This window comes from Rhinolophus hipposideros, assembly GCF_964194185.1.
Source record: "Rhinolophus hipposideros genome assembly, chromosome: 20".
Taxonomy (NCBI): domain Eukaryota; kingdom Metazoa; phylum Chordata; class Mammalia; order Chiroptera; family Rhinolophidae; genus Rhinolophus; species Rhinolophus hipposideros.
The window spans coordinates 14,005,383-14,027,376 of record NC_138066.1 but is presented as its reverse complement, the minus strand read 5'-3'; the positions used below and the strand labels follow the sequence as shown (position 1 = coordinate 14,027,376).

The 21,994-nt window shown below is 51.0% G+C and overlaps 1 protein-coding gene across 1 annotated transcript; it reads right to left on the bottom strand.

Annotated features, from left to right (window-relative positions):
• Positions 1-2,616: 2,616 nt before the first annotated feature.
• On the bottom strand, positions 2,617-21,663 carry CCDC92B (coiled-coil domain containing 92B). The gene is made up of 4 exons (XM_081028714.1): positions 21,422-21,663; positions 13,039-13,191; positions 8,850-8,897; positions 2,617-6,449 (listed from the first exon to the last, which is right to left on the bottom strand). Exons 2-4 carry the CDS (start codon positions 13,166-13,168, stop codon positions 5,857-5,859), a joined length of 771 nt encoding a protein of 256 aa, XP_080884840.1. The 5' UTR covers positions 13,169-13,191; positions 21,422-21,663; the 3' UTR covers positions 2,617-5,856.
• Positions 21,664-21,994: the final 331 nt, after the last annotated feature.

Here is a 21,994-nt window from a genome sequence, read left to right as displayed (position 1 = left end):
GGGGTTTGCATGGATCATCTCTGAGTTGTCTGATGATGATATTGTACATCTTCACCCCACACTGTGAATCTGGCTGGGTTCAGCAGAGCACCGTCAGGGGTTGGAGGGAGAGACCCTAAGATCCTTCTCTCCCTGCCCTGTCTTTTCTCCTTTTTCTCAAATTGTACACGAGACCCCAGAATCCTGGGCAGATGTTTATCCAGGGCTGGGCCTTCCCTCTCATAGCTGCCCCAGGAGATCAAAGGCCAGGGACAAGCAGGGGTCTGGGCCATACTTCCTGGGCTTTCTAGCCCATCCTGGGTTCAAACCTAATCCCCAGAGGCTGGAGCCAGGAACTGAGATGGGACTAACTGGGCCTGCCTGCTGGTTCCACCTGGACACACTGGATAGGAATCAAAATGTGTGACTTCAAGTCTAGCTCCATCCCTGACTTTTTCACTATGTGACCTTGGGCAAGTCAATTGGGGACAGATGTAGAAACGATCCTAGGTCTCCGAAGTCAAACTCAGATACCACTGTGTCTATTAAATTCCTTGTTAGTCCTGGCAGCTGGAAGTGGTCACTCCCTCCCCAGAACTCTGCGAATATTTTATTCAATATATTTTATTGGTTGGCATCACTTGTTTTTCCTTCACTGATTAGTTGTTCTTGGACATCATAGGACTGTTGAAGTTATCAAGGCACTAAAACTCAACTCAAAATGGCTTTTAGAAGTGTGTCACAGATTGGAGGAAACTAAGAAAAAATAACTCAATGCAATGGGATCCTGGATAGGATCCTGGGACAGAAAGAGGACTGTCACGCAGGGTGTCATGCGGGGTCTCAGCTCCTGCTCCCCGCATAAAAACGCAGGATATAGCGAAGCCAAAAAGGAACACCCACGGAGCCATAGAAAGGGGAGTCAGACCACTATAGTCTTGCTGGTGGCCGGGTTGGAGACACAGGAAGCAGGAGCCACACTATCCACAACCCGTCGTTCACTTCTCTCTGCCAACCAACCTCACTTGCTGGCTGCAATCCACCGTGCTAACTGCAATCTGCTCTTACTAGCTCAGCCCCCATTCTTCTTGCTAGCCCCCATTTGCTGCTAGTGCAGCCACGGCAGTTATATTAGTGGCCAATGGCTCACTGGTTACAGCTGACGGCCAACTAGCCACAGCTGATGACCATCTACCACCTGAGCCAGCACCTTTCTATGTGAGGCTGAAAGCCTGGAAAATGCTCTCTGGGACTTTGTCCCCATAAGGACCCTAGAGGAGAAACTGATGAAATTCAAATAAGATTTGTGGTTTAGTTAATAGTCATGTACCAATGTTAACTTCTTGGTTTTGATAATTGTATTATAATAAAGTAAGATGTTAACATCAGGGAAAGCTAGGTGAGAGATACACAGGAACTCTGTATTTGTATCAAAACTTTTAAGTCTAAATTGTTTAAAATAAAAAGTAGAAAAAACCCACAAATTAATGCTGATTACTGAAGTACAAAAGTGGGGGAGGGGGCTTATTGGTCTGTATAACTGAAAAGGGCAAGGATATATGGGCTGCAGGCATAGCTGGATCCAGACTGCTTAATTCTCAGGAATTGTCTCCATCTCAATTGGTCCTGCTTTTTTTTTTTTGGTGCTTCATACTCAGGCAGGCCCTGTGGTGGCAAACAGCCTGCCAGACCTCCAGGCTGAGATGCTGTCACTTTGGCCACCCAAGAGTTTGTCCTCAATAATCTCGTTTTGTTCCCTTCTAGATCCCTATCACCTAACTTGGTGTTGACTGAATGGTTCCAGTAAAAGTCTTGAGATCAACTCTCATTGGCTCAGACTGAGTCATGTGCTCACCTACAACCCAATCAGTGTGACCTACCTTACCTGGATCACGTGTGTGGGGTCAGTCCCTTCCCCCCAACACATGGACTGAGATGGGAGGGCAGTTGCTCAAAAGGAAACTATGGTCCTGTTATCAAAAGAAGGATTCGAGCAAAACTAATATGTCCCCTGCAACCTTAGACTACAGAGCTGCTGCTTTTCCTGCTAGAGCCTTCCACAACACAGAACTACACCGAAAATGTACAAGCTTGGGTTCTTGTGGGTGTTGGGTGTGCTGAGCTGTCAAACTGCAGCCCCAGGATAACTGTTATTAGTGGAGGATAAGAATAGGGCTCTTCTCTGGGGTGCCGGGCTTCTTGCAGCTGGGTCAGATGGGGGTGGGTGTCAGGGAAGGGGACTAGCATGGCCAAAGATGCCAGAATACCAGGATTCTTTCCGGGCCAGGACAATGGGCAACTTCAGGCATGGATCACTTCTAGTCTACCCCTCCCAAGCCTAGCCAGGAGCCTCTGAGGTAAGGCCTCCTTTTTCCATTTAAATTGGAGTGGCATGGCGAGGACAGGATGAGCCTGAGCATGGGGGACATCTCAGATGAGCACCTTCTGCCTTGTGTGAGGAATAGTTACTGAGGGGACTCCAAAATCTTAGCTCCCAGTCTCACCCAGCCCACTGGCTGACTCCCAAACCACTCTCTATCTCCTCCACATCATCTCCCACACCTTCTGGAACAGCGTTGGGGTGGGGTGGAGTGCCACAGAGAAGAGGTCTGGCTTGTGTTTTTCAGATATTTTATTAAGAATAAGGCATATGACAGTCACCCCTAACGCATAGGGCTCTATTTCTGTGGGTGAGTGACTACACTCTGAAAAGCATTGGATTAAAAAGCACAGCCAACAGAGAATTTGGAGCAGGATGCCTCTGCCCTACCCTGCATGTCCCCCATTCAAGGCTGGCACCTCAGCGAGCGGGTGCTTACAGATCCCTGTCTCTCTGTGCTGAGGTGCGGTTCCATACCCTCTAGGCCTCCTTCCTCTCCACAAAGGAGGCCTCCGTTCTGCTGCTTGTTTGAGGAAGAGCTACCCCATTTCAGCCTTGAACTGGTCCTCCAAACTGCAGGCCACTCTGGGTGGGATATGGCAGGGGTTGGGGTAAAGAGCCTCACGCTGTTTTGCCCACTGGTCCCTGGCTGGTTTCCAGATCAGGGAGGTATCCCCAGCTTCAGCTCTCCTTCCTAGGTCTGTCCACATTTGGGGGGTGGCTGGAGCTCCAACTAGGACCCCTGACTGTCCATGTCACCATGCCCCTCCCCCAATGGGGATCCCTGCAGTAGACAAGAGGGGAGGAGGGGGAGAAACAATTCTTTCCCTTCTGGTCACCTAAGTGTTCCAGGGGCTTGTGGGGGGGGTTTCCCCAAGCTAGGGAAGTGGGCAGGGCCTTTCCAGGCCCTGAGGCTGAGTTCTGGGACCCCTGAGGCCAAGCCTAGGCCATTGACTTCAAGTTCCATTCTGCTGCCCCGAATGGTTCTGTTCCTAACCCCAGGGCAGGCAGGTGGAGGGAAATCTTTAGCCCATTATTTCCAGGTGAGGGGTGGGGAAGGGGAACATCTGTTAAAATTGGAAGCCTTGCGTCTGCCTCAGCCCCTCCCCTCCCTAGCTGGCTGAGTAGGGCGGGGAGGGTTGCCTTATTTCCTTTCCCAGGCACCCCCAACACCTCAGCTGAGAGTCTAGTCAGCTGCCCCAGCACTCAGGACTTTCATCTGGGGGATCTCCAAGCACTCCACACACAATTAAGTGTCATTATCACTGGTTGTTGGAAGCGAGACAGGACTTGAGAGGTGCTGATGGGGGTCACTTGGGGAGAGGCAGGTAGGTCACCTGAGGATCCCTGGGCTTGGGGTATGGTAGGGGTCCCCAATGGACAGCTTGGGTTCAGAGGAAAAGGGGAAGAGGGCTATTGCTATAGAGCTGGGGGGTAGGCTGGGTAGGCGTAGCTATGGCTTTTCGTGGGTGGGTGGGTGGATAAAGTACTTTGTCATCTCTGTAGAAGAATTAACGTAACAAAGTCATCCTGTTAACCCCAAAAGTGAGGTTATGGGACATGAGGGTCTGGGTAGACACCTCCAGAAAGGTACCCTTTCCCTCCTTCCCACAGTCCTCTGGGCCCCTTCAAGTGAGTGCAGCCAAGAGAGGAGAGAGGCCTCCTCGTAGACACACTCTGAAAGAGAGATGGCAGAGTGAGGGTACAGTGAGTTACACACACTTGAGGGGAGACAGAGAGCAGAGGCACAATCACAGACTGGAAGGAGTGGGGGTTCAGGAGGGGGGCAGGCAGAGCAAGGCCCCTAGGCCACTCCTGGGGCCCAGGTTAGACTGGAGAGCACTGTCTGTGCCAAGGATGCCCTCACCGTGGCCTCTGCGTCCCAGTAGCTGGACACCTAGACCGGGCTGGTTATTGCTCAGTGGTCTCAGCAGTCCAGAGCGCCACAGGCCTGGGAGGGGACGCGTCTGTGTGGGCTGGGAGTGTGCTATTTCCTGCTCCCTCTCACAGAGTCAGAGGGTACGCTTGGGGATTTCTCCCCCTCTTCTTCACGGAGGCTGTGATGGGAGAAGGGTTCATCACCCCTAGGCATGGGCTCTGCTCATCTCATGAATCCCTGGGCGACACACAGAAAGCTCAGCTTCAACCACCGTCAGGATGTGCCAGGATGGGATGTTTGTGAGTGAGGTAAAGGCCTCTGCCTGCCCCATGTCCTCCCTCTGCAGCCCCTGGATGACCTCACAGGCACTTAGGACTCAATGAGGGACCAACAGAGGAGGGATGGCATGGGGCGGGCAAGATGGGGGTTCTATGGTTTTGTCCTTCTTTCGAGGCTGGGCTTGGGGTGGGGTGAAGGCAATGAGCTGGACTGGAACTGCCTTTGGTCATGAGAGGGGAGCTGGGGAGAAATGCAGTCAGGAGGTGGGGCATTCCACGTTCCATTTCGCCACTCCCCAACCTAAATAGGGCACTGAGCACCCCACCACTGTCAGACCTCCATCAACAACTGCCACTTCCAAGAAACTGGGCCCTTCTTCCAGCCTCTGGGTGCACCCAGCTAATTAGGAAGCTGGGCAAAATTAGCACCAATAAACAGGACTAGGCAACTCCCAGGGCACCTTCAGATTCCCAGCTACCTCCTGAAGGCAGTTTCTGCCCCTCCATAGGCCTGACAGGGCAGGCAAGTCACCAGCGTCCCCTCACTTCCCCAACACAGCTCCCCGTCTGAATCTCAGTTGGCGTCCTGTGGAGAAACCCAGCAGAAGACAGCTCTAGACCAGGCTCTGCCACCAAACCCATCCTGTAATCCTCTCTAAGGGTCTGTGGGTGCTACCTTCCTTAAGTTCAAATTTCCATCAGGCCACACGTTCCCCACCAGGGTCTCTGGGAGGAGGTGTCTTCTAAAGTGTTCGGTGCTCACCTGTAAGGACCTATCTGCGGGGTAGAGGGAGGAGAAGCGGCTTCCGAGGAAAAGGTCCTGCCTCTAGCCCCTGAACCCGAGCCTCTCCTTGGAGGAAGGCTTGGCGGGAAGAGCAGCCGTGCGGGGCTGGGGGAGGTCGCGGGGTGGGGACAGGTTGGAAGGCCTAGGGGTGCTAAGTGCCACTCTGGTTCCTTTCTGTAGGCCAGCCCAGCCTTCCCCCTCCTGCCCAACGATTGTCAGCTTTCCCGGGGCATGGCGTGACCCCCACCTCCTCCCTTCCCAGTGGCAGGGTGGGAACCAGATAAGGATCAGTACTGCTAGTCCTCTACATAAAAGGTGCGCTCGCGGAGTCCCGCGGAGGAGCGCCTTCGCGGGAGCGGAGAGCTCGAAGCTTCGGAGACGGTGGGAAATACAAAAGGCGGGGCGGTTGGAACGGATGGAGGAGCCGGGGCCACCTCTGCCCGCTCCCTGGGGGAGCGGCCGGCTCCCTCGGCCCCCGGGATCTGCCTGTGTGGCCCGGGCTGCGTCCCTAGCCGGGGGCCGGCCTCCCCCACTCTCCATCCCGCCAGGCCCGAGCTTACTCGGGGGCCCCGGGCGCACTGGGAGGGCTGGGTGCAGCCAGTGGGTCAGCTTGGTCCGGGGGCTCCTGGGGAGGCGGCTGGCGGGGGCTGCGGCCGCTGGGCCGCGGGGGCCTCCGGGCGTAGAGGAAGAGCGCGGGGTCGGGCATGGGGTCGGCGTCATCCAGGAGGCCGCCCGCGCGGTCCCAGGAAGCCCAGTCCCGACCCGGGCCCTTGGAGGCGGCCTCCGCGGCGGGCTGGCGGCGGGCCCGTTGAGCGCGCCGGCGGGGCCGGGACTCGGCGGCGACCGCGGCGACGGGGCCTGGGCGTGGTGTCTGCAGTCTCTGGCGCGCGGCATGCAGCTGGCAGGAGAGGTAGGCGGCCGCCTCGGTGTGCTTCTGCAGCTCGGTGCCCAGAACGGTGGCGCGGTGGCTGCGGCGACGCAGCTCCTCCAGGAAGCGGCGCTCCTCAGCGCGCAGGCTGCAGCGCAGCGCGGACACCAGCGCCTCGCGCTGCGCCACCTCCCGCCGCAGCTCCGCATTGGCCGCAGACCGCTCCGCCAGCTGGGACTCCAGCGTGCGGCACCTGCTCTCCAACTCCCGGGACGTCGCCTCTGGAAAGGGGAGATAGAGGTGATAGTCCCCGCCTGGCCGACCCCCCCCCCCTCGCACAGCTCACCCATCTTCATAACAACGGCCTCTGACTCCCCAGCTACACGTCCTGTCCGGCTCTCCCTCCCCACGGCTACACAAGCATTATTTTTCCTTCCTCAGGGCCCCTGCATCCATCCTACCGTCTGCTTGAACTCTCCTCTAATTCTTCAGGTTTCAGCTTACATGCAAAACATTTCCTGACCATTTATTCACCCCATAAATATTTGTTGAGCCCTTGCTATGTGCACCATGTTAGGCATTGGGAATATGGTGGGTAAGAAAACATTCTCATGAAGCTTACATCCAGCATTGGGGGAGAGGTATATGGTACGTAATCACAAAAACGAAGGCGAGGTTAGTCAGGTGCCAGTGCCCTGACTAACACGAGAATGTGACTCAAGCACGGAAGGCTCCTCAGCAGAACAGCGACTTGGGCTAGGATCTGAAGGATGCATGGAGTTAAGTAGTGAAGAGGGGAGAGAAGGGTGCTTCAGACAGAGGGAACAACTTGTGCAAAAGCCTGTGGCAGGAGAAACATGCAAGAGCAAGAAGGGGCTGAAAGAAGTAGGAGTGTGGGCAGAAAGGGAAGCCAGTGTGCCCCAACCTTTTTCCTTCATAGACAGAGCATTTATTACATTTTGTAATTTTTTGTTTACTTGTCTGTTGTTTGCCTTTGTCCCCTGCATTAGGTTTCAACCCCCGAAATACATTGGAACCACCCATAGAACTTTAAAATATAGTTTCCCGGCTCCTACCAAAGACCAGTTGAATCAGAATCTCTGGGATGGACCTGGGAACTGGCACTACTTAAATCTTGCCAGGTGATTCTAATGGACCCCCAGAGTTGAGGACCCCTGCCTCCTGGATCATAAGCTCCATCTCAGCAGGAAAGCATCCCAGGATTGGCACATGTGAGGGAGTATAGGGACACAGGTAGCTGAACGGTGACAAAAAGTAGGTAAAAGGTGACTCTGGAATGGAATCACCAAGTGATTTTCATAAAAAAAGAAAACAAAGAGAGCTCTCAAGCCCACTGAGAGAAGATAAAAACCAGACAACTGGGGCAGTGAGTTCAGTCCAGATAACTCCCAAAACCGTTTTAGAGGAAGGGCAATAGCCGTAGTGAAAGCTGCTGTTGTCACAGAACTGTCCTTACTTGGTGTCTGGGATGTGTGCCCACTTCCTCCCAAGTACCTAGGCACCAAGAGGTAGCCCATGGTTGCCACTTAAAAGAAGTGGGCAGGATTCCTTCAAGTTCATGTGTTTAGGTTGTTATGCACGAATACGCAAAGCAATTTGTAGGGCTCCTACCCTTTGACCTTAAGCTTCCAGCCTTCCCCCTCGCTAACTCATGTCGTGTAGCTCTAGTTGTATGAGCAGCAAATCAATATGGCAGGAGTCCATTCTTAAATCTCTCCTGGCTAAGAAAGACTATTTTTGTGATTCATTTTTAATGAAGCACCAACAGAGTCCCTCTCGATGTCGGTATACTTCTCGATGTCGGTAATGTGCGGTATACTTCAAGACCATGGGTACCACCCAGTCCTAGGTCTCAGAGATCATGTAATCTGGTGATTCAGATCTCAACAATGCAACCCCTTCCACTAAAAAAAGTTATTTTTAAGTTGTGTTAAAAAAAACCCTATAAAATTTACTGTCCTAAAGATTTTTAAGTGTATGGTTCAGTCGTGCTAAGTGTACTCACAATGTTGTGCATCAGATCTCTAGAACTTTTTCATCTTGCAAAACGGAAACTCTGTCCCCACTGAACACCATCTCTCCACCCCACCTGGCATTTTATGGCTGAAGTCATAATCTGTAAAAAAGTCTTTTAGTGGAATGGCTACGTTGGTAAGAAGTCATGCTTTTGTAAAAATGAAGGATTTGCTAATGTGCGTGTGTCTATTTTTAACTCATCTAGGCTAAAGTTGTTGAAGTCAAGGCCCCCATGTGCCATTGTGTTGCATCTTGATACTCAGCATCTTGAAGGATATGGACACTGACCATGGGAAACACTTGTGCCATGATGGGAAGGACTGAGGAGGTAGGTTTCAGAGAGGAATGAACTTGGCCAGGTGGACTTCCTGGATGCCATCTCCTTCCTGCTTTCATTTTCCTACTTTGGCCAGAGACACGGATACATGGCACTAAGTATGGTGGTGCAGGTTGTCCACTGCACAAAGTCATCCAGCTGAGTGGGCAAGTGGGGCTGACATCCTGCACTGTGCTCAACAAGCTGAGGAGTGGCTGTCCCCAAGTCTGGACTGAGGACAGAGAAGGCTTGGATCCTACTAACTGCTGGGGAAAAGGTGATCTATTGGGCTCCCATGGCACTTCCCCATCAGTCATCCTTCTCTTACCTTGCTGGTGAGATTGAGCCTCTCTCATCTCCAGGTCATGGGTCAGTTCTGGGGAGAGAGAAAAACAAGGTAGTCACGTGTGTGTGTGTGTGTGTGTGTGTGTGTGTGTGAGAGAGAGAGAGAGAGAGAGAGAGAGAGAGAGAGAGAGAGAGAGAGAGAGAGAGGGAGATCAGGGAATTATAGCTCAGTAAAAATGGCAGTAAAGATCCTTAGAAACTATCCAAATCATGCCCCCCCCCATACCTACCGTGTTTCCCTGAAAATAAGACCTAGATGGACAATCAGCTCTAATGTGCCTTTTGGAGCAAAAATTAATATAAGACTGGGTATTATATTATATTAGACTCGGTCTTATAGTAAAATAAGACCAGATATTTATTATATTAAATTAAATTATATTATATTATACTATACTATATTATATTATATTAAAGACCCGGTCTTATAGTAAAATAAGACCGGGTCTTATATTAATTTTTGCTTCAAAAGATACATTAGAGCTGATTGTCCGGCTAGGTCTTATTTTCGGGGAAACATGCTATTTACCTATTTTACTACAGCCCAGAGAGGGAAGAGATGAAGAGAGGTGTCAAGGCACAGCCTGAGCCTAATCTGCCTGATTCCAAGCCCAGGGATCTTTCCAGTGCATGCTCTATGGCCTGGATTTCGGGGTTAGTTCAACACTGGTGGGATTGAGAAGCCTGGCTTGCTTTGGGGGTTGGAGGAGTATTTGCCCCTTCCCAGAGGTGATATATAAATATTTAACATGCCAACCAATTAGAGCCATTCTGGAAGACCCCTTTAGTGTTTAGTCGGTGGATCTGGGAAGCCTCGAGGGTCCTGGGCTGCTTGGGTCACTGGAGCAGGACTCAGAGTAGCGGTTATTTACCAAGAGGTCACATGCGTTTCACTGTTTTCACAGCCAGCACTGCTGTGCCAATGTTATTTTTTGAGTGTCAGCCCTGCCCCTTTCCAAGCCCGGCTTCCATCATATTCCACCAGGCAAGGAGAAGGGCTTCAAGGAGCACAGCGCCACCTGGTGATGGAAAGCCTGCATGGTACTTGGCACGGTGTTGGGCTTGGCGCTGAGGGGTGGGGCGGGGCAGCCAAGGAGCCCGTCAAGGGCGCTGGTGTAGGAGCACTTTCTTCCTGAGCAGTATAGCAGCCCAGCCCCCACCTCTCTGCCTATCTGTCTTCCCAGTCCCCATTCCTTACAGCCCAGAACGGCCCCCCCTTCAGCCAGCTGAGTTTGATCATTTTTCCAGTCCAACCCGCCCTCCCCAACTCCACCAGGAGCTGGGAAAGGGGTACCAGAGAGGTGGGGAGTCATAGCTGCCTGTGTGAGGGCACTTATTCAGGAGCAGCTGTGTGTACCTGAATGTGTGAGTCTAGTGCCCAAAGGGAGGTGTGAACCTGGGGGTGGAGGCAGGTAACTCATCTCAGACCAGCACACAGCAGCACCTACAGAGACAGCCTTGTGGACCCTCTGCCTGCCCCTGCTCTCTGCCCTCACCCAGCTCTTCTAGAGACCGTGGGCTTTGCTGTAGGTACCTTCCCTGGGGAGGTCAGCTATTGCTAGGAGACTGAGAACCGGGGTACCTGGGCCTTTTGCTGTGACTGGAGTTTGAACCTCCTCCCTGAGGACCCTGGGAGGACTGATGCCTCCATCCCCAGGGCTTCCTGGGGCCAACTTGGCACCTCCTCCAAGGCCCTGCTGTGTAGCCCAAGGGACCCTGGACTAGATTCAGGGGCATAGCCCAAGGGAATTTGGCTCTGCCACAAACTCTTCATGGACTGGTTTTTCCTCTACCCTTAACCACAGAGTGGGGGAGGGGAGATAGAATCCCAGCTGGGCCCCACTCCCCCAGCCATCAAATCTCCTTGCCCATCTTCCAGTCACAGTCCCCAAGGTTTAGATGAGCTGCTGTGAGGTCAGATACACTATGTGATCTTGGGCCAGTGACAGCACCTCTCTGAGCTGAGCCTCAGTTTTCTCATCTGCAAAATGGAGACAAAAATCACACCTGCCTCACAAGGGGCTGTTGCTGGGATTAAATGAGAGAAAATAAACAGAGGGTTCAGCTCAGGGCTGAATCAGTGCTGAATAATACGTAGGGTCAGTTCTTGTTATCATCTAGTTGCCCCACCACCCACCTCTCAAGCCCTTCGTTCTGAGTTGTCACCCTTTTTTGGCAGGCTCTCCCTGCAGCCCTGTCCCCTTGGCTCCTACATCAGCCCCTCCCCTCTCCCCTCCTCCCCTTCCCAGCCTCTGGGTCCCTCTTGAATTTACTTTTTTAAAAAAATTCTTCTCTTTTGTTCTGCTCCCTTCTCCTCCTCAATCCCCCATCCCTTAGAGGGAGGGCCTTATTCAGTCATTTCAGGCCCAAGAGTGGCTGCCCCAGGCCAGCCCAGAGTTATTTTTATCTCCTTAATCTATAACCAAGAGGCTGCAGGCCCATACCCATTTGAGAAAAGTGGTGGGGGCCAAGAGCCCTCTGTTCCTGCCTATTACACTTTCTTGGGATCTTGGCCTGTGTTCTGAATGGAAGGACCCAGGTCTTCAGAAACAGGGCAAAGCAAAAAGATATTACAGGAAGAGCTATTGGGTCTTAGGGTTCACTCATCTCAACATCCTTTAATGCTACTGCAATGAAAAAGTGGCATCAGGCAGGGTGAGTTGGCGTGGGGCTGGCCATGGCTGCTGTCCAGGCTTTGGGGGAGATTGCAGGGAGCCTGGCCTTGGAATGTGGCCAGTGCATATGGAGCCAGAGGACGCTGTGGGGCCGACAGTCAGGACTACTGGTTTCCCATGCCAAAGTTAGAAGCCAGGCAGGGTGTTCAAATGCTCTGGGCCTCAGTTTCCCTTTGGGGAATGAGAAGCCTCCCATGCACAGGGAGGGGCTGGAAAAGAGGTAGAAGTCTGAACATTTTGGGGACAGAATGTGCAGAAAGCTGCAGAGGCACGTAAGACTGGGAGCTCTGGGTTCTAATTCTGGCTCTGCCACTAACATTGCTTCTCTCTCTCTCTCTCTGGGCCTCAGTTTACCTACCTGTACAATGAGGAGGTTGAGCTGTTCCAGCTGAGACACTCTGTGAGTCATTGGCTCTAAAGCCTGCACTTGAAGACTCAGCCTGAGTGAGCACCTAGGCCAGAGCCAGGCCTCTGAGAGGGCCAGGCAGCTGAGGCCTCAAGTCCAAGAGGGAGGTCAGGCTCCGGATTTAGCTTTGTCCTTGGTGCCTTCCTCTGTCTTGCTCACAAATCCAACTGGTTGCCAAGTACTTTCCTTCCATCTGCCTCCCACTGGTCCTCTCCTTTCTATTCCCCTTCGTCTCTCTCCTGGACCATTTCATCAGCTCTGTCACTAGCCTCCCTGCCTCCCTCTACCACCAATTCATCTTCCATACAACTGCCAGGTTGAGTTTCTTAATGCAGCATTATTCTGCTCAAAACCTTCATTAGCTCCCCACTACCCAGGAGGACAGACCAAATTCTTAGCTGTCCTGATATTTCTCAAGGTCTTCCATGATCTGGCTCCAGCCGTATTTCTCACCATACTCCTTTAAGCTCAGCTTTATCCATCAAATAGAACTTTTCCTAAGCTTTTGGTTTCCTACCTCTGGACTTGGTCATGCTGTTCCTTTCATTTGGAATGTTTTCTCTACCTGCATTCCCATGTAATGTCTCAGTATGTCTAAATCTTACTCAGCCTTCAGAGAATGAAATGCTTCTCTCCTCTGGGGAACCTGGGATTCCTGGTCTCCTCTTCCATTATCCATGCCTCAAGCCATACAGGATCCTACCCAGGAACTCCCATTGGCCCTATTTATTTTCTATACCTCTTAATATTCCCTGTGTGTGTGTGTGTCTTCCCAACTAGACCAAGGACTTCTTAGGGCTGGGAGATGCTGGGTGAACATGTGATAGAAAAGGACAGGAAATTCCCAGGAATGGATTCCAGGTTTCCCTCCATTGCCGAACCAGAGCCCTTTGCCCTAAAACTTGTATCTCATCTCCCCAAGATTCAGTTCCGTCATCCAGAAAAAGGGGTGATGAACACCCACCTGGCAGGATTGCTGTGAGGCTTAGAGAGACTCACGGTGGGCACCCCTTCAGAGACAAATGATTATGATGTTGGCAGTCGCCCCTGCCCACCCTGCCCCCACCCCCAGCCATCCTTCCAAGCCTCACCTGAGCAGCGTTTCTGCAGCCTCAGGATTTCCAGGTGCAGGTCTCGCAGCAAGGCCATCTGCTCTTTTTTCAGGAAGCTGATGTGGCGTTGCACACTCTGGATCTGATGCTCCAGGGACATGGTATCCATGGAAACCCAAGCCTGGGCCCCACCTGGGGAAGAGGACAAAGTGAACCCACATCTTCTGGTTCCATCTGCCCTCAGATCCCTCACAGTGTCCTTCAATCTCAGATCCTGTTGCCACCAGGTAGATGATTCTGCCTCTATGGTCATTTCCCCTGTATTTACTCACCAAAGCTTCACGAACATGTGGGTGGATTGGGAGGGAAATATGATTATTCCCATTTAACAGATGAAAAACTAGAGGTCCAGAGGGAAATGGCTTCACTCCCCTGCCCCGTGGTCTCCTTTACTTCTCAGAGAGGAAAACCGAGAGAGACAGAGATGGGTTCTAGCCTGCTTCTTAACCAGCTGTGTGACTTTAGGCAAGCTCTTTCCCTCTCTGGGCTTTTGGTTTTCTCAGGGCTAAACTAAGAGAGTTGTGGAATAAAAAAACCCTGAGGTCTCTTCCAGCTCTGCCATCCTGTGAGCATCCCAGCTCGTGAGCCACCTGGCAGGGCAGCAGGGTGGTTCTGAGAACACCCTCTCCCAGTTGAACTCCATTTCTCTGACTTAACCCCAACCCAGAGCTCTGGGCTCTTCTAGGTCAGGCAGGAGGAAGATCTGATGAATGTTTTAGTAACACTAACTGTGGGCTGAAAGCAGGTGGTGGAGTTCTTTTTTAAAAGAGGAATGGGAGAGGGTGCTAAGGAGACCCATGCAGTGAATCCATGGGGGAAACGAAACCTAAGACACTGATGGGAGGGGGAGGCTTGCATCCCTGAATCCTAAAGATTGCCTGGCCTTTCAGCGCGCCCTCTTCTGGCCCCTCCCCTTTCCCAGTCAGTTTTTCCTGCGATCATCGGAGTCCTGGAAAAGCAGAGAGACAGAGGGCAAAAACAGGAGGGGGTGGGGGGCAGTGGAGGTGCAGACCTCTGGAACCCAGGACTCAGCTCATACCTTCTCTACCAGGGACTCCCTAAACTTTTGAAGGAACTGCCTCCACTTGCCCCAGGAATTCCCTGGACAGAGGAGAAGAAGGCCAATGGATAGATGGATGGCTCTGTTCAGCAAATGGTCCCCTCCCAACGGGCTTCCATGTATGTCTCTGCAAATGCAGATTTTCATTTATAAAGTCACCCAAAGCAGGTCTACCTGAGACCCTCACATTCATAGGCTTCTCTTTCTGGACTTCCTTCCCTTGTGTCCCCCTGACAACAGAATCCAACCAAATAGGTCTTCATTTCAGCAGAGGGTGGCCCTTTGGCCTGTGGGTATCACTGGCTACATTTACTGACAATCTGCTATGTTTAAGGAACTGTATAGACATTATCTTACTTCTGCCAACCCCTCTTCAGTAGGTATGACCACCCCATTTCACAAACAAACAGAGACTCAGAGCTGAAGTGATTTATGCCAGTTCACATGGTCAATAAGTGGTGGCAGACCCAATTCTCCAACCAAATCTTTTGAATCCTAAGAATATTCCACATTTACACTGAGAACAATCCCCAGTTTAAATCTTGGGTCTTTCAGTTACCTGCTGTGTGACTTTGGGCAAGACAGTTAACCTCTCTGAACCTTTTAACCCCCTTTCTGTAAAATGAGGCTACTAATACATGTTTCCCCGAAAATAAGACCAAGTTGGACAATCAGCTCTAATGTGTCTTTTGGAGCAAAAATTAATATAAGACCCGGTATTGTATTGTATTGTATTATATTATATTATATTATATTATATTATATTATATTATACGTGGTCTTATAGTAAAATAAGACTGGTCTTATATTAATTTTTGCTCCAAAAGACGCATTACAGCTGATTGTCTGGCTAGGTCTTATTTTGGGGAAACACGGTTCTAACAGTTCTAGGACAGCTATGAGGATTAAGTGAAATTAAAATGGATGGCACACTTAGCACAGGACCTGGCTGAATTAGTGCTACGTTCCTTTTCTTCTCTGTTCAATGTGTGAGTAGGTTAATCCCTGTCTGGATTTTCTCACTTGTTCGTCATTTATTCATTCAATGATTGACTATTGCCACCTGTTATACTAGGTACCAGGGTCACTGTGATGAACAAAACAAAATCTTTGCTCTCATGGAGCTCACAGGGCGAAGGGGAGAGAATCAAACAAATAAATAATGCATCAAACAAACATAATAATACAAAGAAGTGTACAATTATAATGTGATAGGGACCATAAAAGAAACCTACAGGGTAAGGTGAAAGCATATAAAGTGAAACCTATTTTACATTTGGGGTCAGAGAAGGTATCTTTGAGGAAGTGACTTTAGGTAGAGATTTCATGGCAGACAGCATTCTAAGATGGTCCCCAGGATTCCCAGCCTGTGGTAGTCACACTCTCCTGTTTTATCTCCTTACCTTGGGTGTGGGTGGGACTGTGAATTCTGATGGATTTCACTCCTGTGATTAGGTTAATGCAGAGATGAAGGGATTCTGCAGGTGTAATTGAGGCCTCCAATCAACTGACTAAGTTAATCAAAAGGGAGCTTGTTCTCAGCAGGCCAGTTCAAAGGGCCCTTACTGAAGGAAGAGATCTGAAGCCTGAGAGAAATTCTGCTGGCCTTGAAGGGGTAAATTGCCATGCTGTGACACACACTATGGAGGAAGCCACAGGCAGGGACCTGAAAGAGGCCTCTAGCAGTTGAAGATGGTCCCTGGCTGGCAGCTAGCAAGACCATAGGAATTTCAGTCCTACAACCACAAGGAAGTAAATTCTGTTAACAACCTAAGAGATCGTGGAAGCATATCTCTCCCTAGTTGAGCCTTCTGTTAGAGATGCAGCCAGTCTTGATTTCAGCCTGTGGGACCCTGAGCAGAGGACTCAGGTAAAAAATGCCAGACTCCCGATCCTTGTAGACTGTGAGAAAATGCTTTTATGTTGTTTTGAGCCACTTAGTTTGTGGCAATTTGTTATGCAACAGAAAAGTAACACAGACTTGAGGGAGGAGTAGGAATTAGAAGAGTACTGGGAAATACATCCCAAATAGGAAACAGCATCTGTGAAGGCCCAGAGTTAGGATAATAATGATACAATACATTTATTGAGTCCCTACTATGTGCCAAGCCCTGTACTAAGTGCTTCACATGGTCTCTTTGAGAAACAGAGACATTACCAACTGCTGGTGACGGCTGGTGTGTAAGGTATTGGGGGAGGCTCACAGAAGTGAGGTTAGCAACGGAAGGATCACACAGGGTCTTGTAAACTATATTAAGAATTTTGGATTCATACCAAGTGAATTGATAAGTTATTAAAGGATTTTAGGCAGGGAGGGACATGATATGATTTGCATTTTAAAAAGATCACCCTGGTTGCTGTGGGGAGGGCAGATTGGAGGGGGCAAAGTGGCTATGGGGAGGTCAGCTGGGAGAATGTAGCCATGGTTAAAGGTGAGAGATGATGGAGGCCTGGACCAGATGATGGAGGTAAAGATAGAAAGAAGTTCCAGGTGTATTTTGGGGGTAGGATTGGCAGGATGTGGGATGGATTGGATAGGTCATGATGATGGGCAGGGGATGTCCAAGATGTGTGCCAGTTTTCCGGCTTGGGCACCTCAAGTATGAAGGCACATTTGCTGGATTTCCCCCTCACATTCTCATCTTTCTCATTAGACCACTTTCACACTGGACCCCTTCTCTATCTAATCACTCCTAAGGTGATCTCGTCCAATCTTACAGCTGTAAATTCTATTTATATGCTGACCCCTAAACTAACTCCCCTGAACACTAGATTGACTACCTAATACATTCATTTGGATGTATAATAGGTCCCTCAGACTTACAAGCCCCTGTACCAAACTCTTGTGGTTGTTCCTACAAACCTGCTCTTGCCTACTTTCCGCCATCTTGAAAAACAGCGTTGCCATTTGCCTCTTCACTCAATTGCTCAGGCCAAATGATTAGGAGTCATCTTTGGTTCCTTTTTTTCTTTGTATTCCACAGCCAATCTATCTGCAAATTCTGTTGGCTCTACCCTCAGAAAAAATCCTCAGCCCAGTCGGTTCTCACTACCTCCATTGCCATCTCCGTAGCCCCAGCTGCCGAGCCTCTGGTATACCCCTGCAGTGGCCTCCTAACTGGCTTCTCGCTTCTACGCTTGCCTTTGTTTTCCACATAGCAGCAACAGTTCCTTTAGCAAATCTGCTCATGTCACCCTATCCTTCACTCACAACTCTCCAATGGCTTCCCATCAGGCTTAAAACTAAATCCAAAGTTCTTACCAGACCCTACCTAATTGCCCCAGGCTCTGTTTGCCCTCATCTCCTACTGTACTCTCATTGCTGGCTCCATCTTAGCCATGCTTGCCTCCTTGCTGTTTTCTGAATATGCCAAGCTCACCCCTGCCTCAGGGACTTTGTATGTGCTGTCCTCTCTGCCAGGAATGCCTTTCACCAAGATACCCTCATGGCCAATTCCCTCCCTCCATCCAGGACTCTGTTCAAATGTCATCTCCCCAGAGCCCTTCTCTGATTATCTGATTTAAAATAGAACCCTCGGTCACTCTCCACGCCCTTAATCCGCATTGTTTTTCTCCCATGAGCTTATCACCACATGCATATAGTGCATTTTTTGTTTATTGTCTGTTTCTCCTGCCAGATTGTTGGCAATACAAGATGGACTGTTTTGTTTCCTCCTGTTCCCTAGCACCTAGCACAGTATCTGGCAAACAGGAGATGCCCAGTAAATATCGGTGGAATATATGAGTCAGAGAATTTGTAGAGCCAGGGTGAATTGATGTGAAGGAGCCGATTTACAGAGAAGGTAAGATCCAGCCTGAGACATGTTAGATTTGACATGCTCAAGAGACTCAAACAGGGAGAAACAGGGGCCAAGCAGGCAGTACGATATCCTGGGGCATTACTTGGGAGGAACAGGGGAGCTAGGTCACTGCTATTCAAAAATCTATGTCGCGATGTGTGTGCATGTGTGTGTGTACAGGCACCTGCGCCTGTTCCATGCCTCAAGGAGTGCACGGATGTGTGCATGCCTGAATGTGTGGGTTCTTGCTTTTCTGGAATCTGTGTGTGTGCTGTGCATGTAACTGGAGGATGAAGGTGTGTGGGCCTGTGCTTAGGAGGAAGGAAGAAAATGTCTATTCCCAGCTGCTGAAGTGCAAATGATTCAGGAGAGTCAAAGCCCTTTCCACACAGCCCTGGAGACTGGACCCCGGCCACAGTGACGCGATGAGTCAACCAGCTGTTTCCGTGCCTTCGCAGAAGGACTTGAGTATTTGCTTCCAACTAGGCAGGCTGCTCTTCTCAGGGCAGAAATTTGGGTCACAAACGATCTTGGCAAATATTCTTTCTTAGACGTTATTGTTTAGTTTGTTTGGGGAACGGCGGGAGATGGAGTGGGGAAAGGGGAACCAGGGACAACAGATCTCTGTGTGGCTGGGGAGTCACGTGTACTTTGGAAGGCCCATCCCAGGAAAATGTCAGGTTTTAACAGAGAAATGTAGCCCCGGAACCTCCTGGCTTCAAACCTCGTGCCTGAGGACGGGGTCCAGGCCAGTGGCAGCAGCTGAAGGGTGAGAACCATCAGCTCCATCGTCTCCCCCACCCAGTCTGAGACCCCCAACCTCACAGGTTAAAGTGAGAAGCGTCTGTCCACTCTCCTAACTACCTCAGGAACTGCGTTGTCTCTGTTGTCCATGTGCTTCTTTTCATTTTCCTGCTCGATGGCAAACGTTCATTTTTAAAAATTAAATAAAAACGGCCCGTAACACAGAGTTAAGTATAGAGTTAATTCCAAAGTCCTTTGGACATGCTTCTGATCTGTCGGAAAGTTACAAATATTTTTCCCCTTTGGGAAGTTGGTAGGAGGCGCCTTCTGTGCTCAGTTCCCCAACTGCAGACAAAGTGTCAGGCGCAGGAACCCTCTGACCCTGGCACAATTCTGACTCTCTAAGGCCTGAGCTCCTGATCCCTGAAAACAACTTCACCTCCTGCTTGTCTCTTTGGAGCTTCTGGGTACCCACTTTCCTTCCCAGCTATCTGCCTACAACTGACTTGGCAAGTAGGAAATTGTGGTTCTCTCCCCTCTCCAGTTCTTACAGTTCTTTGGATTGGAAGAACCACAGAAAGGACAGAATCATAGCGCTCAAAGCTCTAAAGAGTTTTCAGAATCATCTCAATTGGTGATTTTCATATTTGCTCCATGGAGCCCCAGAGTTCTGCAGAAGGGTCTCAGATGACGCCAAAAGGTCTGGGTGCAAGGGGCAGGGCTTGAGGCTTTGCTGTTTTTACTCCTCTTTTACATGGGTTTGTGCACACAAATTCATTGGAGAAAAGGCTCCTGCTAACCAAACGTTTGAAAACCACTTTTCTAATACAATCTTTCCTTGGGTGACCAACCACTCTCCCTCCCTTAGTCTGTTCAATGTCCCCTATCCCTTACTGACCCCATCTCTCCCTCAGGCACATGCAGTGGCTGGGAGAGGAACTAGAACTGAAGACTCTTGCTTTTTGCTTGCATGGAGTTTGCATTATCTGCCACCTCTCACCCTTGACTGCTTCTCTTCTCCCAGTTTCTATTTCATTCTTAGTATGTCTTTTCTCTTTGGGACTGAAAATATTTATCGAGTCAACAAATATCCTTGGGCTGTTCTGAACACTCCATACCCACATTTTGTTAAAATTCTTTAAGCATGCCTTCTTGTTTCAAGGAGAATGTTAAAATTATTTGCATCATTCTAATTGCCAAGGCAGGCATATTAGGTAGGACAGTCATGGTAATAAATGAGCAAGAAAATGAATTAAAGTGTTTTTTATTTTTATTAGTTGTTATTCCTCTTAACTACCTGACTCTGAGACCTGTAGTAAGAGAGAGAGTAGGAACTCAAGAAGTCTTTCTCAGATATGAATGCACAGGTAATAATACATCATAATTATGATTGTACAGGTAATAATACTTATAATAATAATAACTACAACAAATGGCTGGCACTGTTCTTAGCATTTTACATGTATTAATTCATTTATCTTCACAATAATCCTATGTCGAAGGTTCTATTAGTACACATATCCTCTCCACAGATGAGAAAACAGGCTCAGAGGGGGTAAGCAGTCTGCCCAATATACACAACTGACAGTGCCTGGCAAGTAGGAGCACTCCACTGGGCGCTCACCTGGCATTTAAGGCTCTTCACCATCTAAAAGCACTCTGATCTCCTCCTCTTTCGGATTCTACCTCTTGCTGTTCTCACAACAAACTCTCCTCATACCTGTGAACATCCCTCACTATTCCCCCCCACCCATCTCTGCGTCCTAAACCTTGAACCGGAGCTCGGGCAGTGCTGTTCCCCACCCAGGGTCAGCTCAAACGCTGCCTTTTCCAGGAAGGCTTCCCTCACCCCCATCGAGCTGGACTGGCTCTCTCCTGCCACCGTGTTCCCCAGGCATTCTACCATGTATTGTGTGTGTGTGTGTGTGTGTGTGTGTGTCTTCTGCTCTAAGCCACAAGCTTCCTGAGGGCAGGTTTTTGTCTCCAGGAATCCCTAGCATGGAACAGGAGCACAAGGAATATTGGTGAAACAGGGAGAATGAGTTGAATGCTACTGGCAATCACCAGGGCAAGTAAGAGCCTGTATTAAAAAATAATCACTTCCCCCACCCCCAGGTCCTTGGTTCTCCTGGGGGACTTGAGTTGGGAACAAGAAGTCAGCCCTTGACAAATGTCTGAGACTGTCAGGGGGGGCGCTTGGCTACTGGTGGAGCCACATTCTCTAGGGGTCTTGTGTTCCTGTCCACTCCAGGCCCTTCCTCCTCCAGTACCCCTAGGCTATGGCTCCCCCACTCCACTGAAAATCCCACGACCCCAACATCAGCAAAGCTGAGGATTCAGGCACACAGGAGAGGGGTATATGGGAAAACTGGAGCGCCCACCCGCTTCAGTCTTGATGTTCTGCCCTGATTACTCCTGGAACATGACTCCCAGAGAAGGTGGAGGGATGTGGAGACTAGGCGGAGGGGGGAGAGAGGTTCCAGGCAGGACAGAAAAAGGTAGGCAGAAAGAAAGACGTGTGTGCTAGGAGGTGGCGGTGGCTTAACCTCGGCTGCTCTGGACTCTCCGCCAGGGCCAGGAAGGGCCCGAGTCTGGACGGTGGAGCACAACTTCTGCCAGCACCATGGGTCCTGTCTGCCTGGCGCGCTGCGGTGCCCAGCCCCGCACCAGTCCTCCCAGGGGAGCTGGAGCTCGGGCCGTGCTGCTCCCACCCGGGGTCACCCCGGCGCCCACCCCTCACGCCCACCAGCTTCCTCACCTTGGGGACCTGAGGGAGCTACAGGCCAGAGGAGCCCTGGGTCCGGGCCGGGCTGGGTGGGGGAGGCGCTCTTCTCCCCGCGCTAGCTGCGTCCGGGGTTCCGCAGCGCCCGCTCCGGCTGCGGCGCCATCAGCTGCTGCGAGGCTGCGGGGCGGCACTGCCCGCGCTCTGGGGGGCTCCAAGGCGCCGAGGGGGCGTCCGGGGAGGCCTCCGGGCGTAAACACCCAGCAACGTGACCGGAACTGGCGAACGAGCCGTAGGGGGGAGCTGGGGGGGCGGGAGCGATAAGGGGGGAGGAGGAGGGACCTGGGACTGGCAGGGAGGGGCAGTGGGCGGGGCGGGGGGGAAGGGAGGCTGGCGGCTCCGCGGTCTGGGGCGGGGGAAACCCCGGGAGCCCCAGGAGCCAGGCCTAAGGACCCCAGCGGGCCACCGACTTGGTGGAGCTGGCTTCGGCTGGGAGCTAGAAGGGAAACGCCGGGAACCCGCCGGCCACTTGGCGAGCAAGGGCGAGGCGGGCGGATCAGCACCGCGGACAGCGCCCAGGCCGCGGGTCCCGATCCGCTCCGCCCCTCC

Coding starts and splice junctions, on each gene's coding strand:
- CCDC92B (XM_081028714.1), bottom strand. CDS start 13,168: ATGGATACCATGTCCCTGGAGCATCAGATCCAGAGTGTGCAACGCCAC. Junction 8,898..13,038: donor GCTGCAGAAACGCTGCTCAG/GTGAGGCTTGGA, acceptor CTCTCTCCCCAG/AACTGACCCATGACCTGGAG. Junction 6,450..8,849: donor GGCTCAATCTCACCAGCAAG/GTAAGAGAAGGA, acceptor TCCCCTTTCCAG/AGGCGACGTCCCGGGAGTTG.